This window comes from Lasiodiplodia theobromae (genome assembly GCF_012971845.1).
Source record: "Lasiodiplodia theobromae strain AM2As chromosome Unknown scaffold_12, whole genome shotgun sequence".
NCBI lineage: Eukaryota > Fungi > Ascomycota > Dothideomycetes > Botryosphaeriales > Botryosphaeriaceae > Lasiodiplodia > Lasiodiplodia theobromae.
Window position 1 is genome coordinate 283,630 of NW_023336322.1, and position 19,995 is coordinate 303,624.

At 53.2% G+C, this 19,995-nt stretch overlaps 5 protein-coding genes across 5 annotated transcripts; 2 read left to right on the forward strand and 3 right to left on the reverse strand.

Moving 5' to 3' along the window:
• Positions 1-291: 291 nt before the first annotated feature.
• On the forward strand, positions 292-1,882 carry LTHEOB_4551 (uncharacterized protein; the record flags this gene model as incomplete). The annotated part of the gene is made up of 4 exons (XM_035513598.1): positions 292-395; positions 441-773; positions 821-1,134; positions 1,221-1,882. 4 exons carry the CDS (start codon positions 292-294, stop codon positions 1,880-1,882), a joined length of 1,413 nt encoding a protein of 470 aa, XP_035374600.1.
• A 235-nt stretch (positions 1,883-2,117) lies between these two features.
• LTHEOB_4552 (MFS transporter) lies at positions 2,118-4,214 on the reverse strand (the record flags this gene model as incomplete). Its single annotated transcript, XM_035513599.1, has 10 exons — positions 2,118-2,144; positions 2,195-2,263; positions 2,317-2,486; positions 2,597-2,616; positions 2,670-2,866; positions 2,917-3,390; positions 3,444-3,522; positions 3,575-3,697; positions 3,752-3,945; positions 4,008-4,214. 10 exons carry the CDS (start codon positions 4,212-4,214, stop codon positions 2,118-2,120), a joined length of 1,560 nt encoding a protein of 519 aa, XP_035374601.1.
• A 478-nt stretch (positions 4,215-4,692) lies between these two features.
• On the forward strand, positions 4,693-8,655 carry LTHEOB_4553 (Glucuronyl hydrolase; the record flags this gene model as incomplete). The annotated part of the gene is made up of 5 exons (XM_035513600.1): positions 4,693-4,839; positions 4,902-5,373; positions 5,475-6,124; positions 6,551-6,652; positions 7,171-8,655. The coding sequence occupies 5 exons, from the start codon at positions 4,693-4,695 to the stop codon at positions 8,653-8,655; spliced, it is 2,856 nt and encodes a 951-aa protein (XP_035374602.1).
• Positions 8,656-16,694: 8,039 nt separating this feature from the next.
• Positions 16,695-17,060, reverse strand: LTHEOB_4554 (Meiotically up-regulated protein; the record flags this gene model as incomplete). The annotated part of the gene is made up of 1 exon (XM_035513601.1): positions 16,695-17,060. One exon carries the CDS (start codon positions 17,058-17,060, stop codon positions 16,695-16,697), a length of 366 nt encoding a protein of 121 aa, XP_035374603.1.
• An 811-nt stretch (positions 17,061-17,871) lies between these two features.
• On the reverse strand, positions 17,872-19,281 carry LTHEOB_4555 (uncharacterized protein; the record flags this gene model as incomplete). Its single annotated transcript, XM_035513602.1, has 6 exons — positions 17,872-18,010; positions 18,072-18,355; positions 18,433-18,539; positions 18,606-18,687; positions 18,765-18,890; positions 18,952-19,281. 6 exons carry the CDS (start codon positions 19,279-19,281, stop codon positions 17,872-17,874), a joined length of 1,068 nt encoding a protein of 355 aa, XP_035374604.1.
• Between the last annotated feature and the right edge of the window lie 714 nt (positions 19,282-19,995).

The following is a 19,995-nucleotide window of genomic DNA, read 5'->3' on the forward strand; positions in this document are numbered from 1 at the left end:
AGTCATCCTTCAAAGCATGGAAGTTGCCACTGTCCAAAACTTGCAAGCTCTGGTGATTGTTGCATTCGATATAGTGAGTAAATGCATATTGACTAACCATGGAGCTTTCCCTTCTATCCGAGCTTCTTCATTTTCAACCGCTGATGCTTTGAGCAGATCGGCGGTGGTCGGGGGCCAATGGCGTGGAGTCTGGTGAATTCATTGACAAGATCCGTTGAACAACTCCAATTAAGCGTGGAAGACAATGACGATGATTCATCGAGAGAAAACACCGAGTATCTGTTTCACCGAATGAGCTTCCTCAGTAGCGCAAATACCTGGATTGAATCCGAAGAACGTAGACGCATCTTTTGGAACGCGTTCCTGATGGACCGCTTCTGCAGTATTGGAACAGGGTAAGTGCCCTCCGCCCATGAGACGCCCATCTGACCGTAGAACAGCTGGAACAACAGTCTGACCAGGAATGACGTACGGCGGCGTCTCCCCTGCGAGGGTAAAATCTGGGAGGCTGGAACACCGACCACTACGCCCTTCTTCGGCATAGGCGAGAACATGGCTCCGTCTCAGCAACAGCCGACCCCAACGAGCGAACGACTCCCTGCAAATGAAGAAGAAGTCGATTCGATTGGTGGCTTTGCTTTCTGTATCGAAGCTACCGAGAGCCTCAACCTCGTCACCAAGTTCTTCCTCCAGCACGGCATCAATTTCAAAGATCCGCAGAGCATTCAGATCTGGCTGATGCGGTTCAAGGAGCTGGACCTGAGGCTCGTCAGGTAGGCAGACGCCACATCTACTATGGGTTGAGGCTGACAACGTGCAGATGGAGACTATTCCTCCCACCGAAATGGCGAACCGCCTGCGCTCTAAACGACGACGGCAACATGGACCCAAACCTCACCCTCGCCCACATCACGCACAACGCCGCCGTGATCCAGCTCCACCAAAGCATCGCTTACCCGGCCAAACAATGGAACCGTTACTCCGCCATCCTCCCTTCCTCCACCTCCGCCGGCACCTGCCTCACCGCCGCCAAAGAAATCGTCATGATCGCCAAGGAATTCCTGCGCGCAACCGACGGCATCACCAATCCCCAATTCTCCTTCTGCCTCTTCATCGCCGGCCGCGTCCTCCTCGGTACTGTCCCGCTGCCTGCATCCCCCCTCCTCCCCCACCCCTCCGCTCCCCCCGCTCCCCAACCCCCGTGACTGACAAACCAAAAGCCCACTCCGCCCACTACACCCAACTCTTCTCCGACGAAGTCTCCAACGCCGTCCACCTCCTCCGCGCCATCTCCACCCGCTGGAGCGGCGAACACTACACCGGCACCCGTGACACCTCCGGCAACCTGGCGTCCCGCTTCGCCGACCGCCTGGCCAGCGCGCACGCCAGCTTGCAGGAGGGCCGGCACGACGTGTCGTCGAATCCCGTGCTGGATATCCGCGAGCCCGCGTACGCGGAGCAGCAGACGGGTACGGTGATGAGGAGCGCTGGAGGCAGTGCGACGCCGTCCGGCCAACAGCAGGGCAGCAGCAACAGCAGCGGAGGTGCAGCAGGGGGGATCGTGGCGGATGGTCGGTTTCAAGCGGCTGATGTTGGGGAGTCGCCGGATTCGATTAGTCTGGCGTTTCCGCCGCTGCCGTTGGCGTTTCAGGCGGGGGAGATAATGGGGGGTGCGGGAGGAGCGTTTGATCCGATGGGTGGTGCGGCGGCAATGGCGGGGGCGCAGCAGGCGTTTGCGTCGCCGACGGGGCAGAGCTCGTATGCGGCGTTTGAGGATTTTCGGAGTATCTTTGATGACTCGTTTCAGCAGGATTTGAGGGTCAGTACGTACTCGAACTTGCAGGATATGGGCCAGCAGGGGCCGTTTGGTGGGCTTGGTTGAGGGGATGGGGGAACGGGGGCTGTGGGGTGGGTTTAAGAGGGTCTGGCACTGAATGGCTTGTGTTGGAAAACATGTAGGCTCGTGTCGAGGGGGAATAAGGCGTTTGGCAGGAAAAAGATAATCAATTTAAAATTACTACAAAATGGCCTAGTAATTGCTTCAACTGCTGATGTGGCGCGGAGCAAATGGTGGATTCATTATTCTGTATCTACGGTTCCGCGGCCCTCCCATCTGACTAAACGACATATTTGAATTCCGGATTCTTGCACATCTCAGTATCATTTCTAATGCACGAAGAACGAGAGCACCTACCTCCCTGTCTGTAAGGTCCTGAAGTGCGAGTTCTTGGGCATCAGTCTTGCTTCCGGCCCCAGAACCCATCTACAAGCAGAGTAAGCGTACACATTCCGAGACGCAACAGCAAGCTCACTAACCTCCTCTGCTCTGCTCGCCGCATTAATAGCGCGAGCCTTGTTTCTGCGCGTTAGAATGAGCCACGTGACGGCGATTTCCGCTATGTAAATAACGTAGAGGCAGAGGTGGGCTGTAAAGCCATGTCGGTATCGAGGAGCATCACTAGTCTGGAAGAGCTGCGGAGCCGTCACTGTATGAATGTTAGCGGTTTCTGAGGGCTAATCGCCTACTACTTCCTATGGCCTGCGTTGCTACAATAAACCTGCATCTCAACCACCGGATCTCTGGGATTGCACTTACTGTTTCCCGCAGCCCAAGCTCTGACAGTATGTCAGCCAAATGAAGCCGATGATACACGACTACGCAGACTTACATGAACGTCATGGAAAGCGTTACACCCTTCTTCGTCTGACCGGCAACGTTCCTCGATATGAGGGAGAAGATCAGATTGCCTTCTGCCAGGATGAACTGGGTGCAGTAGAACGCGACGAGCAGGCCTCCCGCATTCTTGGAGTTGGGGGCTATTCCCATCAGAATCCCTGTTCCCGCAATGGCTGGAAGTGTCCAGAGCTTTCGTCTTCCTGTCAGCTTTGCCTCAGCTCGCACAAATCAAAACTCACAAACATGACCAACAGCGTCTGCTTCGTCTTGCTGGCCAGCATGGCACCTCCGACCATGACAAGAATCGTTACTGCGCCCTGTGCGATGTTGAGCAGCTGCGTCTGCAGGACCGTGAAACCCAAGGATTTGATGATGAGGTTCGAAAAGACGCCGAGACCGCCGATGATCAGCGTGCTGGTGCATTGCAGGAGGACGCAGCACCAGACGTACGGATCAACCAGTGCTTCAATGACCTGGTATCGCTTGTACGTCTTGTTCTGCATTCCCGTCTGATTGCCCCGAACTCTTGCGAACATCAAGCGCTTGTCGTCTTCGTTGTAGCACTTCGCCTTCATGGGGCTGTCGGGCAGGAAGCACGCAATGACGATGGACCACAGCACTGTGGCCAAGCCGAGCACCATGAAGAGGACTTGCCACGAGAATACCGGCGCGTCCTTGATGTGGGACACGCCGTATGCAATGAGGCCGCCGACCTGAGAGAAAGAGTCAATCCCCAGTCTTGTGTGTTCCAGGTGCGGGGGCTTACCATCAACTGGACACCCATCATGCAGTACCACAGGCTGGTCAGAACCGCCTGTTCCTCCCGGGTGTACCACATTGCAGTGCTTGGCAATAGGTCAGTCCGATTGTGGCGGGCTTTTCCCCTCCGAGACTCACAGGATGATAAAGGTAGGCTGGACGCAAGACTCGAAGATGCCCAACAAGAAACGCACGGCCATCAAAGCACCCCAGTTGGTGGCTGCGGCAGAGCACGTCACCACCGCCCCCCACAGAAACACACTGCTTCGGGTAAGCTCGTCGTCTCTCATCTGCTAGGGCCTCGCGAGACCGTACTTTACAGCAAGATACTTGGCCACGGGCAGCTTCTGGAGCAGGAAATTGGTCGGGTATTCCCCCACGAGAATGCCCATGTAGAGAATGGTGCCGAGCCAGCTGAACTGGTTGCCGTGCAGATGCGCATCATCGTTGATGCCCATGATCGAGCTGAACCCCAGGGTTCCCTTGTCAAGCGCCTGGCAGAAGTACGTCTGGATATCGTTTTTTTTGTCAGCACAGCGGAGATATCGGGGCTTTTCGATTCCAAACCCACCCCAAGCATGATCGCCAAGACACGCTTGTTTATCTTCCTGAACAGCCGCTTGTTCGTAGCCGCATCGATATGCAGGTGCGCCGTCTCCTGCGCGTACTGGTCAACCTCCGCATCGCCCTTCACGTCCGTCCGACCAGTAGGATGCTCGTCCGGACGCTCCTCATGGTGGACGATAGCGTCGTCTGCTTTGTCCATGGACTTTGCCATTTGGAGTTTTTTTCCGTGGTGGTTGGTTGTACGACGGGGCAAGGAGCCGGGATTTCAGGCCTAAGGAAACAACACTAAAAGCTCAGGCTACATCACCTGCTTATCTTTCGTGGGGCTCCACATCGGAGCGGGGCTGCACGTCCGGGGGAGTTGCAGGGGTGGTCCAGTGTTCCCGGAGCGTCTCCGAGACCGGGCCCGGGCTCCGGGCTGCGACCATTCTGTCTCCCCGGACAGCTCCCCGGCTGATCCCCCGCAGAACCACGTGAGGGCCATGGTTGTGAGGAAGAAGTGGATAAATTATTTTTGCGATGTAGGTGCGGGCTTGTAGAAATGCCGAGGATGAAGGGCTGTGCATACGGCTTCCCGTGACTGCGGCTTGAGGACTTGTCAATATCAAGTCGACTACACAGTTCGGTTTACTTTACCTTCGCCTCAACAGTACCGCGTTTGTTCCTAGAAACATTCAGACGACAACATAATGGGAGCCGCCACGAACGGGGACACCACGTCCAAACCTCAGGCAGAGCCATCCCGCCCACTCGCCCAAACCCACGACCTCGACGCCCTCTACTCCCCCTCCGTCATCACAAAGATCTGGACCGTCGCCAGCAAAGCCCTCCACGATGTCCGCCTGTCCCCCTCTCCCCCCGTTTCCCCCATCTCATCCCACCGCTAACCCACCAGCAGGACTCCCCACCCACCACCTTCCCCGAATACACGACGCCAGGCGGCACCACCTACATCTACTCCCCCGCCTCCTTCTGGACCTCCGGCTTCTTCCCAGGGTGCCTCTACCTCCTGCGCGAGCGGCAACTGCGCTACCCCTCGCACTTCCCTTCATCCGCCCTCCCCGGACCGCTGCCGCACCCGCCGGCATTGGAGTTCGCGTGCAAGTGGTGGACCGCGCAGCCGAAGCTGCAGGCGGGCCGCACGGACACGCACGACCTGGGATTCATGATCCAGCCGTGGGCGCAGCTGGGAATGGCGCTGGACGGGGACGAGGAGTGTCGGGAGGCGCTGGTGACGGCGGCGCGGAGTTTGGCGGCGCGGTTTGATGCGAGGGTTGGGGCGGTGCGGAGCTGGGATGGGTGTCGGACGGGGGTGTATGAGTTTCAGGATCCAGGGAGGGAGTTTTTGGTTGTGATTGATAATATTATGAGTGAGTGGCCCTGATCTATTTTGGAGGCAGGGGAGGATGCTAGGGCGCTGAGCTGCTGCGCTGCTGGGTTGACGGGTTAACGGGCTAACGAACGCCAACAGACCTCGACCTCCTCTACCACGCCGCCTCCATCACGGGCGACCTCTCCCTCGCGCACATCGCAACCACTCACGCCCTCACCACCCTCCGCCACCACGTCCGCACCGACTGGTCCACCGCGCACCTCGTCATCTTCGACCCCACCACCGGCACCGCGCAGCAAACCCTCACGCACCAAGGCTACAAAAACGACTCCTGCTGGACGCGCGGCCAGGCGTGGGCCATGGCCGGCTTCATCCAGTGCTACCGGCGGGTGAAGGAGCCGCTGTTCCTGGACGCGGCGTTGCGCACGGCGCGGTACTGGATCGAGCGGATGCCGGAGGACGGCGTCGTGCCGTGGGACTTTGACGCGGAGAAAGAGCGCGGCCCGGGGGAGCCAAGGGACTCGAGTGCGGTGCTGGTTGCGGTGTGGGCGATGTTGTTGGTTTATGAGACGTTGGGGGAGGAGGGGAGGGGGGCGGAGGGGGAGGAGTTTTTGAGGGTGGCGTTGAGGAGTGTGAGGGGGATTGTGGATGGCTGTTTGTCGGCGGGTGGAGAGGGAGAGGGGGAGCTGGAGTCGGTGGTGATGCATGCTACGATTAATAATTTCGAGCATGCGCTGAGGAGGTGGGCGGATACGGGGTTGGTGTATGCGGATTACTACTTTCTTCTGGTAGGGAACAAGCTCTTAGAAATGGGTCTTGTTAAGTAGATTTTGCCAATGAATTTAGTGTTTTCCATGTTCCCCGTGCCTGACGGAGTTATGAGACGGGAGTGACACAGGACGAGGCGGGCATGCTGGACAGAAAACGCCGATAGGCCGCTCGCAGAAGCTGCATCCATACAGCCGCCCTCTCTCGCAACCGATGGCTACCGTGGATTTGTTTTTTTGTTCATGTCATGGGTAGTTGAAGCTATCATCCGGACGAGAATGTCGAATTTTTAATTCTACATATACGTCCGGACGATAACTTCAGCTACCCATGACATGAGCTGAGAGGGGACTATAGATTGACGGTGACGCGTTGTTGCGGAGACGCGACGGAAGAAGTCGTTGGGTGTGATGACGTAATGCTGTGCTGAGTCATGGCGCGCCAAGACGCGCCGACGCGACGTTGACCCACCTCCGCAACCTCCGACCATCGCTTCCATCGTCAACACCATCGCCTCTTCCCCTGCACTTCACCGTTGCCCGCTTATGGTACGTATTGCTCCCCGCTGCGGGAGCCCAGGGCAAGTACCAAGCAGGCCGCTATAAAATTCCAGCGCCTACCCGGCAATTCCGCTTGACGGAAGGCCTGGGGCTCTGTAGGGGCTGCGCTTCGCAGACTCCGTTTGGTATCCCTGACTCCAGATCCGGCGGTTTGAGCACACGGCGAGTAAGCAGGCACGGCTGTGTAGTCGCCTTCTTCGCACTCTTTCCCACATCGATACCTCCAGCCTACCGATCGTCGGACTCCCGAACACAAGCAAGCGAACTGCCTTAGCGGGTGTTTGGCAACGGCTCGGTCTGCTTTGCGCGCACTGCCTTACCAACTCCCGCCAACGGCTCGGTCCATTTGCTACTGTCGGGTACGGCTTCCTGGATTCGACGCGGTGCCGAAGTCAAGGCTGCTTCTTAGTCAAAGCCTGGGCGGGTGGGTTGCTGCGCGAAATTACGCGCAGGGCTTCGTTTCGACTCCGCTCGTTGTGTTAACGTCTGCTGACCCACCCGTTTAGTCCGCCATGTACGCCCCCGGCAAGCTTGACGTGAACGAGACTGTCCTCGCTGAATGGACCGATGCGCATGGCCACGACTGCACCCTCGGTTCGCTGACACCTTGCCATAAACGGGATGCCGGGTTTACATTGAAGGTCACGACGGATGAGCAGCAGAGGGTCTGGGCATGGTTCATTCTAGCAGTCACGGTCAAGACAGCAGGCCGGGAGCGGCAGCGGGAGTTGGCCTTGGTCATTCCGCCGCATTCCTCCTATGCCTTGACTTTTCATGAGCTGGAAATCTCGCAAATCCACACGCCCGCCGTGTTCTCAGCAGTTGGAGATGCACGCCTGTTTGACTCTGGCCGCGTAATTCGTGCCAACTTCGCCCTTCCGAAGCTTGGCTACGTCCTCATGCCCAAGTCTACCGCGAAGAAAATTACACCAGCTTCTCGTACCACATCAGACGTCCTGCATGGGCTGCGTTCTCTTTCTCAAGCTCGCGCCTTCTCCGTCTATATCAAACCCAGCGACTATGCCCGTCAAGGTTTGAAGCTGGTGTGTGACCGCAATTCCGCTGCTCCGCCCCCCGCAAGTCCCTTCGCCGTCGAACATGTCCTCGACACTCGGACGTCCGAAGTAGACTGGAGCCTCTTTGGCATTGAGCCTGACCTCGTCCCCGACAATCCTCCCTCATCCGCACCTCCGCCTTATCTCGGCCCAACACCTCCGCTCCTAGACTGCGAACCTCTCCTCCTCCTCAGCCCTCCCGCCGTCGCACCAGCGCCATCCACCCCCAGCAAATCCATCATCTCCGAAACAGACTTCTCGCAAATTCCACCACCCAGCATCGACGCCTCACCTTCACCCCAACCACAATTTCAACCCTCCACCACCACCCAGCAAAAGCGCCCGCTCTCCCCGGACACCGCTGTCGCCCCTGATATCCTTCCCTCCGCCCAGCGTCCGCGCCGCGGTAGCTCCGCCGCCTCCACCGCCTCCACTACCCGCGACACCCTGACTGCCAACCTCGCCGAATGGGTCGAAGCCGCTCTCGCCGTCAATTCGTCTGTATACGAGCACCCCCGCTTACAGGACCATCTGCAGACCTGCGCCATGCATGCTGTTGCTGCAGACGTTGATGCGTTCCTGGATGCCCGGGCCGCGCTGGGAGCGGAGTTTTACTATGATCCAGATGGTGTGGACGGGGAAGAGACAGCTGCGGCGGACAAGGAAGTAGCTGAACGCGCTGCATACGTTGCAGACATGGCGAGACTGCTGCGGTGGGCGTTGAAGAAGCGGTGGAGTGTGGATGTGGAGAACTTGGATACATTTGTGTTCCTTGGGAAGGCGGCCAGGGCTGCGGTGATGAGTACTAGTGATGGTGATGGTGGGAATGGCAATAGCGCGGTTGCGGGGCTGTGGCGTGATCCGTACAGGTTTCGGAAGTCGCTTTGCGTCAATTGCGTGTTGCTTTCTTGCGTGCCGCGTCCTTCTACGGGATAATTTGGTCGGAGTAAGGTGGTCTGGTGAGTATGGTTGGAAGTGGTTGTTGATTGATATCCCTATAGTATGAGTTTAGAGTAGAAATAATGCGACAATGCTATAACCGCTTCTGGAAGAATTTCAAGCTAAGTATAATGTGCATTCTGTTACCTTCATCCTGCAAGCACGGCCATACGAGACGTCGAGTAGTGGACCTGTAGCTGCCCGCTGCATATTTATACCGCATGTAATCGGGTGGGATACGCACTATTTTGGCGCTACATAAGTGATGGAGACGAAATGAGATTGAAAATAGTGCGAAAACAAGAAGCTTTGTGCTCTAGCAATTCCATCAAGAAAGCTGAAAGACCTCCAGATCCTCCAGCTTCGCCCCTCGGAGAGCCTCACCCTGCATGACTCCGTGAATGTAACATTCTCCAACCAACTTGAAGTCGTTCCCATCGCCACTTTGTCGAAGCACGTAAGGCACACTCCCACCTGCTAAGCAGCACACCAAATCTCCTTCCCTGGAGATTGATGGAACCAGGCCGAAATAACCATTATCAGTTGTGCATATCCGCCTGTAAGATACGTTCGTGTAAAAGGTTTCCAACCCAGGTTCGGATTGTCGTCCAATTTTGCCTGACATCTTCCCACAATCATCTATCGCCTTCCAAAACTCTTTACTCAGCGTTTCAGTTTCCATCAGACCCTGCTCAACAGGAAGATGAAAGTTAAAGGTCTGGAAGCAAATATGTTCCGCAGATTCCCCGTGATATCTGGAACATTTCTCCACCATGGCACAAGCTTCTCGACACTTTGCTGGAATTTCCGTCCTATCAGGACCTCCAAATGCTACGCCAAAATAAAATCCCGGAATTGGGGAGCTTAGAAAACCAAGTCTTCTACCTCGCACCGCCAAAACGTTCCATGGCGGACGCTTTATCTTGTGCGTCATATTTGTCTCGGCAGTGACTTCTGAAATAGAAGCGGGAAGTCCTGCATTTGTATTGAAAAACCCTTTTGTTGCAATACTGTTGTCATAGGATACTTGGGGTCGCGCACTCCAATGAGGTGCCCAGGTGGCCTTCAAACACTCGTCGCGATCCGAGCATGTAAGCCGGATGTTCGCGCTCGAACTCAGAACATCCAATGTGCCGCTTTCCGCGATAATAGCCCTAGCGAAAGCGGCATAAATCTGTCCAACTGTTGTTTGTCCGTACTGAACAAGCGAGTTGTATGTTGGATTAGGACTAGCGATCCCAAGCAATGCGAAAACCTTGTCTCTGTTATCGCTGGCTTTCAATCTTTGGGTCCTCTTCAGCAGGTCGTGCAACTTCAGGTCGTCGCCTTTGTCGATCGATTCTGTGAGCCCTACTATAGGTGGCATGTCTTTGAAGATCTTGTTCTTGTAGAATCTCTTTGCAAAACGGCTGATCTTCTCTACAACCCTTGTGAAATCCATCCATGGTGACGTGTCTGTTCCAAGAATTATCTCCGGACGGCGGGCCAGCACGACCTCCTGCAGCACCCAAGTCCGCCAAAACCACTCCTGCCTCAAGATGTTCTCCATAGTAGCAATCAAGCCGAGTGGCCTGGGGATCCTGTCGTCACGCCGGACCTCAATATGTGTCCTGAGATCCTCCATCTTCTTGGCATTGTCTTGGTGAACATCTCCAGGATACACCAGGACGCGCTCAGCGACCTTGAAGATCTCACCCATCATCGTCACTTGTTTCTCTTTCTCCTCGTCGTTGGCCTGATTGATGCATATAGCATCTATCCAGATTTCGCCGTTCGGGATTGCTGTATTCCGGAGGTGCCTTAGTAGGTGAAAGCAATTTACTGTCACCGGAAGAGTCATCTCTGAGAGAGAGGGATCCATCGGCTGCACATATATACGCCGTGTCTTGTCTTTACTGCCCCACGCATACGATACGGCATCATATTCGGGATCGTACCGCAGGCGCCTATGAACGATCGTGCACCGGATCCGAGCTGATGGTTCACCAGGTAAGATCCGAATGAGCCTGATCGATCCCGCGGGTAGTGGGTAATATTGGTATTCGGAGTTTCGGTTGCCGGAGCGGTTTGCGGGCAACGGCCGTGACTTTCTATCCTTTTTCCGGGCCATGTTGAAGCAGGGCTGGTAATTGATTCTGTCAGAGAGATCTGTATAGTTCGGAATACGTTGGAAGATCACTCGAATTGACAATTGTGTGAGATGGGGGATGTGGGAAGCAGCATCAAGCGCGACGCGTTAGCCCCACTCTCAAAACAAAACAAACAAGGATAAATACGACTGTACACGTCACTGTCGAGCATCGGAATAGGACTTTCAACCAACATGCACAAAGACAGACCAGCGCTGTAATAGTTTCAGTCCTACCTCATTAATAAAACTACACAATACTATACCTTCTGCGCCTGTGCGAATGCACACATAGTTAACGGGGTTCGACACGTGTAAGATGGCAAGCATGGAGAAGATCAGCCGACCTAATGGTACAGCGCTGAGCTAATCTAGAAACTATCATCAGCCCACATTCCCGTTTGAACACAACTACATACGCCAACGGCGGCTGTAATCATGTTACGATTCCAACATTCAAATATATCCTGCAACCAAGGCTACAGAGGATATCTCACCCCCATTCTGAGTGCGTAGGATTGCCTGATACGGTGCAATTATCACATAGCTCATTGGGAAGCTCTATTCACAGCTCTGAGGATTTAACGGCTTGCCCCTCTTCTCAAATCCTTTTCCCTCTTGAACGCAAACATTTCCTCGCGGGGATGCACTTATGCGCCGCCCCTGAAAGACGGTCAATTCTTCTATGGAGAAGGACACCGCAGACCAGTTCCACTTGTCAGTCTTCAACGAGATACGCCATCCCAGGGAAGAGCCATGTGTCCCAGAAGTCTGGAATCAATACGTTTCAGCTTGCTCCCGAGGAAGGTTCTCTATGTCTCGGCAGCCTTGCGAATCCTACGGAGTGGGGCTTTTTTGCGATCGGAAATACGAACAGGAGCGGGAAAAAATGCCTGCAGTGAGTTTCAGCCTTGCTGCGAGGCTGACAAGGCAGACACGCCGATTAGTCACTGCACTGGACGGCACAAGGCATCTAGGTACGTGACTTTCCAGTGCCATACGCATCGCGAGTGAGGCTTTGCACTCGAAACTGGGGACTCTGGACCAGTTCATTGGTACCGATGATAACGCTTCATCGGCTAGTGAGATTATTGACCGTTTACCTTACTTCACTACGGTATAGCCGAAGTTGCTGTCGTGCCGTATTCCATAGGATTGCAGCCTACTCAAAAGTTTGAACATCAGGAAGATCGTAGCCTAAAGCAGGATGTAATGGGGCAATGCTGGTGGTGTTCTCCACTCTGTTGCCTGCCAGCCTGGTCCAACGTCAAGGGTAGGCGAATCGCGATCTGACCAATCATCATCTGTTGAGCGGGTCCTCGGCAGCACTACTATGAATACTGAGAAAAACTACTATTACCCCGCGCGGGGCTGTGCATTCGACATTCAAGCTCCATGCAGCTGATATGAGACAGCGCCGTGGTGAAGACTACCGTGTTTGCTTCATCCTTTTCTTCAGTTACTCCGCCCGCCAATCTCGATCATTTTCGAAATGCTGTGAAACCAAGCTGTTTCAATCGCGCCTCAAATACGAACATCTATGCCAATGCCGATCGAGCCAGTATGGCTTTGCGGCACGGCTAGAAGCGTGGGAGGTGCTATGCCCACGACTCCGCCGAAACCCCACCCTGCAATTTCTCTTAGCCTACAAGCACTATTGGATTGGAACCACATTCTCCAAGTAAAGCAAAACACTCTGTCATATGAGGATGACAACTACTTTCAGAATGCCGGTCGCGAGCTTCGAGTTGACCCCCCCACAACCTTCTGTCGACCTTGCCGGGACCTCTTGAAGTCGCCTCTAGAACTTAGTAGTGGGCTATATAAGGGAACGGACATTAGCTGGATTCCATTTCACATAGACATGCTCGATCTTATCAACTGCTGTCATAATCCCAGAGGCAACTGTCCCCTCTGCCAACAATTCTGGAAGAGTATCAAACACACAACTGCTGGGTTCAGAGTCGAGAAAAAAGGATTAAGGTTCGGTCTTCCTGAGCAGGGATTGAAAGTTTGTTTGAGAAATGAGACTTTCAATGAGGACGACGATTTTTTTACTTTGACGCTCAATCTCCCTGTAAAGGACGACAATTTTGATCACTATCCAGTTAGATTGAGCTTCGACTCGTACAGCGACCAAGGTATGACATTATTAGAAGGGCATCGTTCGTTGAGTAACAGTATTCGACAGAAAAGCATAACAGCGGACTTGGTATTCCGATCGCAAATTGCACCGATTCAGACACCACATTTTCTCAAGTAGAAAATTGGATACAGGAGTGCAGCAAAACCCATGCACAGTGCAAAGTCAACCATGACTTGTTTCCTTCAAACCCGCCAGCAAGGCTGATCTGTATTGAGTCGTCCGGAAAACGATTTAGATTGAAGGAATATCGAAGACCAGAGGGCCAAGAGGGGTCCCAGAATCCATCAGGAGAATACCTAAGGCTCCCGGAATACACGGCGCTCAGCTACTGTTGGGGAAAGAGAGCGTCGTTCATGCTGAGGAAATACAACTTGAAAGATATGAGGGAATGGCTTTCGGTATCGCTCCTACCAAAAACGCTCCGCGATGCATGCGCAATCACCGTCCGTTTGCGCCTGCGCCACATTTGGATCGACAGACTTTGCATCATCCAAGATTCAGAAAAGGATTGGGAGCGCGAATCATCTAAGATGGCAGACGTGTACCGGAATGCTTGGTGCACAATATCTGCCACCGGCTCTCGAGACGACAACGGTGGCTGTTACTTCTATCGAAACCCTCTGGGGATCCTGCCCCTCAAGCTTACTTCCAATCCATTTGTAGACGGACATTTTTGCCTCGAAGATACAAACTACTTCCAGCCCGATAGCCACCGAATGATCTATGACTATCTGGGGGACCGTGCTTGGACATTCCAGGAAAGAAACCTCTCCCGGCGGATCTTGCATTTCGCCAAAGACCAAGTGTATTGGCAATGCAGGCAAAGCAGCGCATGCGAGCTCTGTCCCTCTTTGTCCACCGATACGCCTACCGGGAGCTTCCCTTTATCAGAAATTCAATTTGAGCATGACGCACTTGAACGATGGACCCAAATCGTGAGGGAATACTCATGGGGAAGGTTGTCAGAAGAGAAAGACAAGCTACCCGCCTTATCTGGAATGGCTGCAGAGATGCAGCTCGCTTCAAGAGATACCTACTTGGCAGGTCTTTGGCGAGAACATATTCTATTCGGCCTTTGCTGGGTAGTCGAAAGTCAGCATCCCGAGCGACCTGAGGCATATCGAGCGCCATCCTGGTCTTGGGCCAGCCTTGACTCAGTCATCGACAACCCTGCCGTGCGAAATCAGATGATCAGTCGTTGCTTCAATTTGAGGCGATGGCTGCCATCTACGTCCCTCGATTTCGGCAACTACAATGGTACCGGGTTCCGTGAGATGGCATCCATCGAAGACGTTCAGGTTCAGCCGTCGTGTGGTAGCAATTCATATGGCAGGGTTGACAGCGGCTGGATCGCGATATCGAGTCACTTGTTTCAAATGTCTTTCTCTCCCAAAGTCCCCAGCTCGACTCAATGGTGGGAGATCGCAAACGCCAATGGCCAGCCATTGAAGCTGGCGTATGGTAGCAGAGCAAAGCTTGACAGCCATCATATTTTGCCAAGTGGTGGGACTGTCCCAACCTTTTGCTTGGCCCTACTTTACGAAGAGGGAAGTATGAGAAACACACTCTACTGCTTAATTTTGGCCCCTTACTCCTATGGCTTGTGCGAACGCCCTAAATCAGAAGCCAGTCTCCCTTCTTCGAACCCAAATACGAGGTACCAGAGAGTTGGGCTCGCAGAACTTGACTTCAAGTCGAACGGATGTGATGATTTCCTTGAACATTGCACAAAACAAACTGTAGTTATTCTTTAGGGGCACAAATGGAATTGTGTATTTGCTTTTATTTCCTAGGTAATATCGGGTTTCGAATGCTGTTGCAACTATATTGAAATTACGAACTATCATCTAAATATCCGACGTCCTTTGCCCTGTCAGAAAAACGGTACATTTTAAACCTCTCATACCAAAAAGCAATGAGACCAGATAGTGGAAACGCCGTAGATAAAACACATACATAGGAAGTTGTAGTAGCCGAGAGATGAGGACGTCGATAACAGAGGCCTTCTTGGTCGGTTTTGCGGTGATGACTCTTGGTTTGATCGCGATGTGTGGATTCTCTTGAATTCGAATTTCAGAAACAAAGACCGTGCACGCTATCACTGACCATAGGCATGGGTAGTGTAGCCCACCGTACACAGAGGCAATTTCGCGAATTTGGAAACAGCTTCTCCAGCTCGGGGCAAACCCCAACGTAAAGAACTGCGACAGAGAGACCGTGCTACTTAGAGCTATTCATGTACAGGAACTGGAAATTGTCAAGCTTCTCTGTCGCTATGGTGCCATGGCAGAGGAAAGTATGCTGTCCTCAGCCGTCCGTGCCGACTATCTCGAAATTTCCAGGGAGCTTCTGGAGCATGTCATCAATATACGGACGATGGGCCGACCACTGGGTAGAGCGTTGTTTCATGCCGTCGAGAATAAATATTTGAAGATTTCTAAGCTTCTCATGGTGTCTAGAGCCCATGTAAACGCGATGCCTCTCGATAAAGCGACACCGCTTCACGTTGCTGCGAAAACTAAAGCATTGAGGTTCACTGAATTACTCCTCCAACGTGGCGCAAATCTAAATGTCAAAGAAGAGCAGGGATACGCTTCGGATCGTAGTGGTGGGACCTAAAAATGGCCAAATGCTCTTTGGGACTAAAGTCGAAGACAATCCCAACGCGAAAATTGGTCGATTACTCCTTGAAGCCGGGGAAGATCCCAATATGAAAAGTGATCGGTAAACGACGGCGGTCATGACAGCCGCTGGAAACTACAATGTAGAAGCAGTCAAGTTGCTTCTCCGATTTGGGGCAGACCCAACTGCAACGTCTTTTTCTGGAATGAGGTCGATGAGCTTCTTCGAGATGCAGGGGTTTCTCTAGGTGACATTGACGGAAGCTGGTTGCTGAAGGTACTCATATGGCTGGGTAAAAGTTTGAGAAGGATGAGACGGCATTGCTTACGCCGAAAAATATTGTGTCGTTGACTAAGTTTAGCCTTAGAAAGATCGTATGATGTCTCCGTACGCGGGGGGAAATGTGGATGACTGATGTGAGCAGACAGGCCGAGATGTATTAATCCTATTACATGAACGTAGAGGAAGAAGTTTCGGTGGTCATGGCGGTTGCTGAAGCCAGTAGGGGTGGCATCTATATTTGTAGCATTCTCTGGGGAGGATATAGATTGGCCGTTACTCCAGCTGAAAATATCTCGCTCATGCCGAACAATATTCAACCTAGATTTACTTCAGTCCACGGTGGTGCTTCAGGGCATCTAACCAAAATATCAATATAGATCCTTCAATGCCTATGGTTTGAGATCACCAAAACGGTGGCCCACTGCAGACTCTCGAGCACAGTTTGCTGTGGTCCTGTATTGGCTTCCGATGCGGCGAATTAAACCGTTAGAAGACACCGAACTCGCAGACTCAATAGCGAGATGTAAATTTCTAGCAACCGCATACGTAAATTAATGTCTGTAGGAATCGAGAAAATTATTATTCCCCTACATCTCATAGAATTTTTGGTCAACCTCAACGTCGTAAACCCGTAAGGGAACCCAAATAGCACCGTGTTCTTTTTCTGCTCCATCACCCGTAGCTCCTTTAGTTCTCAGCAGAGTGATGTAGAACTGCAATAACTTTTCTCCCACACCTGCCGCACCTGTCTCCTTGACGCCAACCGATAAAGCCTCGTCGTGAGGCTTACTCCATTGATCTCGGACGCCTTGCAGGTCCGACGCAGAATTATTCCCCACCAACCTTTCCCTCTACTCATCACAAAGTGTACCGCATGCGCCATAGAGCACGAACACACTCCGGATCCGTCAGGAGAATCATCGTCATATCAACATCGCGTCTAGCCCTCGCCACGCTGCAACGGAACCACTCCCTCTGAAACGACGTGCGACCGCCGCGATCAACCGGCCGCCGCTCCCTGTACCAACGTAGTTCCCGGTGCACGAGCCGCTCCAGGCGCCTCGCCTGTCCCTCGATATACGGCGTCAGATGCACAATCTCGAGGTCCGGTAGCTGGCATTGCGTCCGCAGGTGCCGGACGCGGCGTTGCGGCCTTGTCGAAAAGCCGATCTTGACGAGGTGCGGGACCGTCGCGGAGTGGAGGATGTAGACGTAGCCGGACATGTTGATTTTGGTTCGAGTTGATTGGCTATGTGCTGTATCTGTTTTTGTGTTGCTGCGTGTTGGCTTGTGGCTGCGGCTTGGTGTTCTGTTGGTGCTGCTGTGATGACGGGAACGGAATAGGTTCGGAGGTTGGTGGCGGGGTCTCGGCTGGTGAAGTGAGAGATCTGGAGGTCGGTGCCTTCCTGGTCGTTGGTGATGGGGTTGAAGGTGAGCTCGGGTTGCAACGGACGGTGACTTCTGAGCGGTGAGCGGTCTCGTCGATTGTTCAGTGTCGTAGGTGAGGCGGGTGTCGTCGCGGTGGCAGTGCTTTCTGGTAGGTATGACTTTCACCAGGCGAAGGGTGAGAGGTACTGCGTTGAAGGGAAGGTGAAGATGATGGCTCAGAGGCGGAAGGCGGCTGTCAGTCCTCAGTACTTCGCCACGGTGGGAATTGAATTGACGCGGGTGGCAATGCTGGCGCGTGCAAGCTGGTGGGTGAGGCCGGCGTGCTTGGTGTGGAAGCTGAGAGAAGGTGCTTCTAACTGCTGGGTGAGAGTGGTAGGTTGAAACGGGCCTGTGGAACCTTCAATGATGAAGGTGGGAGAGATAAGATTGAGTCAGAGACATGGCACGCAAGGCAGAGCTCAGATCAGGCTGGGTTGGTAATGCCGGTGGGGGGTGAAGCAAGAGATAATTCTCGGGCAACCAGAAGACATGCGAAGCAGTGGGAGGCTAACCGGTTCGGGATCGGGTGATAGAAGTTGTGGTTTGTTTGGGAAGGCACGTCTCCTCAAGATTGTACCACTACTCACAGACAGCCTGCAGCGCCTATCTACCTCAACCCGCGGTGACGCTCATCCAAGTGAGCCAGGATAAGATCCACCTCAGCATCAGCAGCCTCAAGGATATGCTCCGGCGCAAACTTGGGTTTCCAACCTACCGAGTGGCCGTGCTCGGCAGTAAAGGTCGATCTACACGAAAGAGTCAGCAAAACTTGCTCTTTCCCGTATAAGCCATCACACTAAGACTTACTGTCCCGAGATCTTAACCCTGACAGACGGCTTCGACACCTTTAGCGCCTCCGCCATCTTGCCCAACGCATCCTCATCCACGAGCTCCACCTTCGCATCCGTGATGACACCGCGCTTGGCGAGCGCTTTGGCAATGGCGGCATACATGTCTTCCCAGGCAACGTTGCCGGGGGAGGCGAGGTAGAAGCCATTCTTTCCGTGGTCGGGGTTTTTGTTGTTGAGGATGGCGCGGAGGATGGAGAGGTAGAGGGTCGTGTTGTCGTGGACGTGGCAAACTGGCCAGGTCTATCTCGATTGAAGTTCGTAAGTATGCGGACTGGGTGAATATGGTGTGGATGTAAGATATGAGTGGTGCTACTTACGGTACGTTCTTTGTCCAGCTTGTAGACGCGGCCCGTGTGTTTGGCGGCGATGACGATGTCAACGGTTTGGATGGAGATTTTGTTGCCGAAGCCTTCTCCCTCGCCGTCTTGAATGGCATTAGTATAGCATCTCCTCGTAGCGCTTTATACAGTGCGAATGACAGTGCACTTACAGACGATGCAAGGGACGAAGATATAGGTCCTGACACCATGCTTCAAACCCTCTTCGGTGACCGTAATGTTCGTGTTGGTAGCCTTGCGATGCAACTGTTTAGCAAAGTGCTTGTTCCTACCTACATTATCTTCATCTTCGCTAAAGTAGGGACACGTACAATTTGCACCTCCTCGTAGGGCGCCTTCTGATTTTTGTGCTGCTCGTATAAGCCAGGGTCATTGTCCAACAAGGGCCGATCGATCGGCGCCCCAGAAAGGCTGGAGAACATCTTGGCGCCGCTTGTCTAAAATACGTTGTATTAGTATAGGGCCGATTTAAGGGTCACCACTTCGGGAAGAACTCACATAGAGGAAGTGTACCTCCAAGCCGGTGACCTTCTTGCTTTCAGCAAGAGCCTTGATGAAGTTTACCTGGCTGGTAGCATAGTACGCGCCCATCAAGAAATACACAATGGTGATCTTGTTCTCGACGATGGCTTTCTTGGTGGCCTGTTCGTCTTCGGGGGAGAAGATCAAAGGCTCGGCTCCATATTGCTTGATGGCTTCGGCTTGCTCGGGCTTCCGGACAAGCGCAAAGAGCGTTCCGTAGTTGGGGAGACTGGCTGGTTGGAACTGGGCGAGCAGTGTGCCACCAAGGTAGCCAGAGCCGCCGGTGATAAGGATGTTGTGAGGCATATTCGATTGATGAAGATGTCCTTTTTTTTTTTTGGCAATCTCAGCCAACTTGAGCTGGAGTCTATGTTTTCTTGAGGAATGTCCTTAATTATATATTCACTTGCACACCATGAATATCCGTGGCCATCTTAGAAATCAACTTGAAAATCGACGTAGACAACAACTCAGAAATCAACTCAAAACCCAATGAAGACGTCATCTTAGAAATCAATGCTGGAGTTAAGTTCAGAACGAAGCCTGTTCGGTCTACATTTGGGGTTATATGGTTTCATCAACGTAAGAGAGCATCAGAATTGGAGTAAGTCAGGGTGTCAATTGTACCGTTTGGGAAACTAGATTATAGGTGTTACGTAGTATGAACATATAATAATCGAGTTGGCCGTGTGCCTCACGCCACGTCAACTTGTAGTACAGTCCCTTTCTGCATCCGATGGCTAGCGCGGATTTGCTTTATGAAAGAGAGCTATGGTTCTGCCCTAATTAGCGTAGGAATGCGAGCATATCCAGAGGTTTGACGTATCGCATCATCAGGGCGTACCCATACGCCTTTGTAATTATTTCCATGCCGGCATTCCGTTGCAGGACGGGATCGGGAGAATAGTGACAACACTGCCGAGCGGCGTCACCACGGACACATGGATGATGCTGACCAATCATGATGACCCCACTTACCCCAACAGCATCTGCCTACCCCAATCTCAATACTCCTCTACC